This window comes from Nelumbo lutea, chromosome 5 (genome assembly GCF_056320005.1).
Source record: "Nelumbo lutea isolate HS-2025 chromosome 5, American lotus-T2T, whole genome shotgun sequence".
Lineage (NCBI taxonomy): Eukaryota > Viridiplantae > Streptophyta > Magnoliopsida > Proteales > Nelumbonaceae > Nelumbo > Nelumbo lutea.
Genome location: NC_142688.1, coordinates 2304843 through 2311977, shown reverse-complemented (window position 1 = coordinate 2311977; position 7135 = coordinate 2304843). Strand labels below are relative to the sequence as shown.

General features: G+C 40.1%; 1 protein-coding gene across 1 annotated transcript; it reads left to right on the top strand.

Moving 5' to 3' along the window:
- Positions 1–1314: 1314 nt before the first annotated feature.
- On the top strand, positions 1315–6907 carry LOC148849798 (protein STRICTOSIDINE SYNTHASE-LIKE 7-like). The gene is made up of 4 exons (XM_088946213.1): positions 1315–1950; positions 5670–5977; positions 6109–6241; positions 6340–6907. The coding sequence occupies exons 1-4, from the start codon at positions 1516–1518 to the stop codon at positions 6616–6618; spliced, it is 1155 nt and encodes a 384-aa protein (XP_088802339.1). The 5' UTR covers positions 1315–1515; the 3' UTR covers positions 6619–6907.
- The last annotated feature ends 228 nt before the right edge of the window (positions 6908–7135 follow it).

Here is a 7135-nt window from a genome sequence, read left to right as displayed (position 1 = left end):
AGTCTTTGGTGATCTCCTTGGGCGTGAGCACCTTCATTGGGAGTTACTACTACTCTGTATCAGGTATATCCCTCTGCTACCTTTTGGTTTCAGATATGGTCTGGTTTAGGGTTCAAGATTGATCTTTGAAAATGCAATCTTCTAAAATAGGGAATGTGATTCCCAAATGGGAGAGAGAGAAATTTTGAAATTTTGACCAACCTACCTGCAAGGTTCGGCCATCCATATGATGAATCTCTCATCCCTTCAGAATTAGGGGAGACAAAGGATGGCGGTGGTAGAGCAAGAGAAGAAAGAGCAAATTTGAATTGCGACCTGATAGAGGCGTGTACAAATGAGGGTTTTTATTGAGAGGCTACTGTTCATAAAATTCGTGTGTGAGTGTCAAGCACACGTATGATGAAGCTCCGAGAGGGCATAAAATCCCAAATGCTAAGATTGTAGATTCCTGGCTCACAATGGGCTTTTTGTGTCTTTAAAGTGCTCCGTCTTTTGGCAGCTAGATCTTCTGTGAACCAAATAAGAATAGATCGAAAGTTGGTCTTTCGGGCTTCTAAATAGACAGAAGACCGTGTAGAAAGACTACGACACGGTTGGTAGCAATTGTGGCCCACATGGTCAGTGATGTTTTGCCGTAATACCCTCCTTTATAATAGAAGTGAAAGTAAGCGTGATTTCTACAAATTCATCAAGGTTTTCAACCCGTAATTGATTCGACCGGTCGAATCATTCAAACCATCACCCGACCAAGATTTTGGGTTCGATTTAGTTAAGACCCATCATATAGTAAAAAACCATTGACTTGGTCAAGAATCATTCGATCTGCCCGGTTCAATTGTTGACCCATTTGACCTAGTGACTGGGTCATAGGTTTCACACTCAATGCATGCAAAACTTTCAGGTGTCATAAAACTCATAACTTTGCACTCCGATGTTCAATTGGGGTAATTTTTTTATTTTAGGTAATTTTTCGAGATCTATGCATGCCAAGATGACGTAAGTGCCTTGCCCCGCTATTTTAACAAAAAAAAAATTAGCCTCAAATTACAATTTTTAATTTTTGAAAAAATATAAAATATAAAATATAAATTAAATATAAAATAATACATATAACATATCTAAAATGTATCTTTACATTATCTATTACTAAAATATATATGTATGCACACATATATATTTAATATATATATACTGATGTGGTTTAGCCTGAACCATTCAATCTAACTGGTCGAAACGATGACCCGTGACCCCAAAGACAAACAATTGGACCTCCGAATCGATTTTTAAAACATTGCAATTCACATCTCCGTCCCCACAGACGGCGCCACACTGACACTCCACATCATATCTCAACCATGTGGAATATTTCCCACTGATGTTATCTATAGTTTTTTTTTATTGACTTTTTTGTCCCGTTGGAGGTAGATTTCGGTAACTTCGAATCCTCTCCAAAAAGCCGAGGATACAAGTTAACACTTAGCAGCACCACCGCAGCCATCAAACAAACTTGATACCATGGCCGAGCCGAAGAAGATTCCCGCTACAGTCAACACGACTCAAAGAGTATCATGGGCATATTTTGTCCTGTTAGTCGTCGTGGCACCTGTAGCCATCGCTGTGCTTGTCTACCGAGTGGATGAGTTCGATCCGGCGCCGCTACCTGACCACGGTTTGTCTCGGGTTACCGTGGATGTACCGAAGCACAACACTCGAGTGCTTGATGAGGCGGAGAGGGTTGGTGATGGACTTCTGCATGGTCCAGAAGACCTGGCTTATGATGCTGAATCAGGTATTATTTACACGGGTTGTAGCGACGGGTGGATAAAGCAAGTTACCGTGAAAGACTCGGCCGAGCAGACAAGGGTGGAGAATTGGGTTTATGTTGGTGGCCGACCTCTTGGCCTCGCGTTCGGACCTGACAAGCAACTCATCGTCGCGGAATCTTACAAGGTTGGTTATCCTTAATTATATATGTATATATTTTAGGCAATCTACTCAGTTTTTTGTTATTTTGTTATTCTTTTGCATGGCGACCGCCGGCCGGGGGTTGAATTACTCATCGACCTAGACAGGGTTAAGACAAAACCAAGGAGTGATTATTCTAAGTAACTTCTAGACTACTTGACAATCTAGGCTGGTATCATTAGAATATAAAACCATCCACAACCGCTGAAAAGCTTTGGGGCGGTTTTGGTGTGCATCAGCGGAACCATTTCCATCGCCCGTACACACCGGATAATGAGAGGGAGGAGATCGTCATAGGACAATTCGGAGACCCTCAGTAAAATGCAAAAAAAAATTAAAAATTTAAAAATAGGTTAATTTTTTAAAAATAATATTAATAGAGGTCAAAAATACTGTTTTTTTGTGATTTATTTATCAGAGTCGCCGCCCGTCGCCACCGTCCGCCGCCGCCCCGGCAACGTTGTCGGAGGTAGCCGGAGGCAGAGGTGGCGACGACGGCGCTGGTGGTCATTCCTCTGCCCGCTTCCGCCGCTACTTCTATCTCCACCAATCTCCGGCAACGTTGCCGGAAGTAGCGGCGGACGGCGGCTCTGATAGTATTTTTGTCCTTTATTAATATTATTTTTAAAAAATTAATCTGTTCTTAAATATATTATTTTTATTAATACTAAACCCCAAAAATTGCCTTTATATGCTATTACACCAAAAAAACATAACATCAACAGAGTTCGGCTTGATTCCATCAAGTCAATGCCCGTTCGACAGCCTCATGTACTTCTTCTATAAGTTTGCAAGAGGCTATTGAGACGGTGCGAACACGGGCTTACCCTAACCCAAGCCAAGCCAAACTCCATGAACAGATGTTTGACTGGAATGTTTGGGGTCACATGCGTCCACAGTCGCCGGAAATCATTTACGGAGAGAAGGGGTTGTAGAGACTAAAACCGTAACGTAAAGGTAAGCCGGAGATGGTGTTGACGCCAAAATGATCCCATCATCATCTGGATCCCAACCAAAATGGAGCGCTACTGATCAAAGTGAACTCAGAGAATGTTCCGGCCATAGTCGGTAACATCTCCCATTTTTGTATTTATTATTCATAAGGATATTAGGAGAAGTACGGATATTTCCAACGGAATGCAGCTGTAAAATCGGTGTGAGGAGCGATTCCAATTCACCAAAATGGTTATTAGTCAGAGCGTCAAGACGATGTTTCAAAATATGGACACGTATAATAGGGACAAAAAAATTAGGTATCGTTCAATTTATTATTTAAAAATTAATTTCTTATAGATCTTGGAGACTAGATTAGATTTAATTATAAAATACTAGAGCCACAACAATGTCACATCTTAAAAGCTTTTATACTGGATTTTTTTTCCTATTTAGAGAGTAAATCCCTTAAACCACTCTTTGGTTTTCATATGTCTTTTTTTTTTAAAGGCCTTAAATTTCCCCTCAATTTTGGTGTGCCCCTTAATTTTTTCTTTTTTGGGACAAAGGTGTTTTTGTTTAAACCGGATTTGGTGTTCAGCCTTTTTCAATAGTGTATTAATAACATTTTCATAGTTACATTTTTTTTTTATTTATGAAGAAATATTTCCAATGCACAGTGTAAAATGGCTGTGAGATTAGAATGAGCATAATTTTACGAGTATTAAATTTGTCCTCACTTCAAAAAGTATACATAAAAGGTGGACAGGGACATTAAATATCTTTAATGAATTAATGACCCTATTAATTTCTCTCTCTAATTTCAACCTTACCCCTGTTAATAGAAATAAGTAGAAAGCTTTAAGAGTTTTTTGTAAGATTTAAGGTATTTTTTACATAAAGACAAATTTGATATTATAATATGCTTAGATTCATAACATCAGTGGTTGCTGTTAGAGTAGTAGGTAAACGGAAGGGGTTTGTTTATTGAAAGGTTTAAGTTAATATTTTAATTCAAATCGAAAGGCAACATTAGTGGGCCTCCAAATTGAGACTGTCAATTAAACAATGACGTGCTATTAACTAAATATATATATATATATATATATATATATATATATATATATATATATATATATATTTATCCATTTTTCAAAAAAATGAAATAAAAAGAATTAAAAGAATTTGGGTCTACACTCAGATAAAATAAATCATTTTCTGTAAAAAAGGAGTCCATGAGGTGGATTGAACTCCAAATTCCCTAAAAGGAGTATTGATTGCAAAGTCTACGGTGTTTTCCAGATAGTAATGGGTCAATAACAGCCTTTAATTATTTTATGGTTAAAGGTTTACAGAGATGGTGGGGAAGGAATAGAAAAAGGCGCAACGTAGGAACTAGGAAGTATACGACAGGAGTCAGGTCCATTTGCCCTGAGCCCCTTGGGAGAATGATATATCAGCCGAGGGTCAGAATTTTTATGTTGAAAGTACTGTCAGGGTAGCTTGGAATTTATGTTAATTTATAGGCGGCGTTGATGCATAAAATGTATGTTGTTGACATTTTAAATGTTTATAGTTCTAAAATCAATAAAAATAATATGTTTAACTATATTTCTAAAATTGATTAACTTTTTAAAGAAAATATCTCTTGCAAATCATTTATCAACTCCGCCGGTCGCCATCGCCTATCTTCACCAACTTCTCCGCCCATCGGCTCTTGGACCGTTTCCGCCGCCTCAATCTCTGTTATACAGGGTGGAATTCTTCTGGGACAATCGGCTCTTGGACGAAACAAAGACTACTTGCACCGAATTTTTCTGTCATGGAGCTCTCCGATACTCGAAACAGTGGCGACTATCGGGCTCTTATTCTTTTTATTTCTCGTGGGCCTCGAACTTGATTTAAGCTCGATACGCTCACGATCGTTGCCACTGGAATTTCCCTCCCTTTCTCGTGCGGCGCCGGGGTGGCTTTTGTCCTTCAAAAAACAGTGGACGGTGAAAGCAAAGTCGGCTACGGCCAATTTCTCCTTTTCACGGGAGTAACTCTTTTCATAACGGCTTTCCCTGTCCTCGCCCGCATCTTAGCGGAGCTTAAGTTACTGACGGCCCAAGTGGGCAAGAAAGCCATGGAAGCCGCTGCCTTTAATGATATTGCAGTGTGGGTGCTGTTGGCTCTGGCAATTGCTGTCACTGATGGCACCACGGCTGGCGAGAACAAGAGTTCCTTAGTGTTCATGTGGGTTCTGGTTTCTGGCTTTGCATTTGTTGCCTTTATGATGGTCCAGAAGAATTCCGTTCAAAAGCCTATGGGCGGAGAATTTGGCGGAGGTGGGCAGAGGCGACGGAGGCATTATTCGAGATTGTCGGAGGCGGCGGCTTGTAGCTGTGTTGATAATTGATTTGCAAGAGAAAGAAAATGAAAAATATTTTTGCTTTAATTGATATTTAAAAAAAAAATTAACCAATATTAAAAATTATACTTTTATTAATATTAAGCTCAAAAGTGCCCTTTAATCCTTTTCTTTTCCTCTCCAGATTTATACCCTTAAAATGTTGTTGTTACTACCTGACAGTGCCATTTCATCATCTCAGTTTTGGTTATATAAGATGTGACAAATAATCACTTAGCTACCAATCATGACGGTGTCTTTTACACCTTGGATCCGGCTCACCACAAAACACTGGCCACAAGACCTTACAGCCGCACATCAGGAACTTTCTTCTAAGTTTGATCCTCATACCTCATCCCGTATTGTTGTTTGGCATCAGGGGCTATTGAAGGTGAATAGAGAAGGATTGGTAGAATTGCTGACAGACGAGGCTGATGGGGTGAAATTCCGACTGACAGATGGCGTTGATGTGGCGAACGATGGCACGATTTATTTCACGGATGCATCGTACAAATATGACTTGGACCATCACATGTTGGACATCCTTGAAGGGAGGCCCTACGGGAGGCTCATGAGTTTCGATCCCTCAACCAATCAGACCCAAATACTAGTGCGCCACCTCTACTTCGCCAATGGCGTAGCTCTCTCACCCGACCAAAGTTTTCTTGTCTTCTGTGAGACTCCGCTGTGAGTTTACGTTTACGGTTTACCCCGCACTCCACTAAGAGAAGTCAGATCAAATTAACCCCAAGGCCAAGGGGGGGATAATTAGATTTTGTTTGGCAATTTCCTTATTTCCTTTCCTTATCCAAATGCAGGCGAAGGTGCAGTAAATATCACATCAAGGGCGAGAGGAAGGGATCTGTAGATAACTTCATCGACAGCCTGCCAGGTTTTCCGGACAACATCCGATACGACGGAGACGGACATTTTTGGATCGCCCTACCCTCGGTATTTCTGAATGTTCTTTCTCTCTCTCTCTCTCTCTCTCTCTCTCTCCAAAATCCAAATGGTTTTTAATGGTTTAGGATGTTTATTTGACTGAGCAGGCAAAGACGCTCTCCTGGGATGTAGTACTAAGGTATCCCTACGTGAGGAAGACGATGGCAATATTGTCCAAGTACATGCACCTGCCAAACATTCAAAGGGACGGTGGAGTATTGGCCGTCAATTTGGAAGGAAAAGCAGTCGCCCTTTACTCTGATCCTAGCTTATCCATGGTTTCTGGTGGGCTCAAGATTGGCAAGTATCTCTACTATGGTAATCTAGAAAACGCCCATTTCACCCGCATCGATCTCACCAGACATGCAGCATCAGCATCGTCATAGCTTCTCCCGCTGAGACGTTATTTATGTCATAAATGTAATTTCTGCTGTCTTTCCTTTCCTAATATTCTATATTTTGGGATGATATATAATGGTAGAGGTTCCTTAGTCAGGTAATTAGTTTGAGTTTATCGGAAGAGATTGTAATGGAGTAGCTCAACCATCAGGACCGGGATGGGCGATGAAAGCTTCCATCATTGTGTTCCGTTTTCATCTCGTGAATGGACAGTTTTGGTCCACGCCACGAGTTTGGTGACCTTGAATTGATGAATGGGCCTTTGAATGCTGAAAATGTTGTTTTTTTCAACTCTTTGAATTTTGATGCTCGTTTGATTGCACCGACCAAAGCTCCACCGAACTCTTGATTATATCAACAGATTTATTTGCATTCTACTAAAACATCCTTTATTTACTTAAACTTGTCCTATAGTTTATGTTTTACTATAATAAAGGATTTTATAGATTTACTTAAACATCCTTTATTGTTTGCAACCTATTTAATTAATCCTCTTTTCATTAA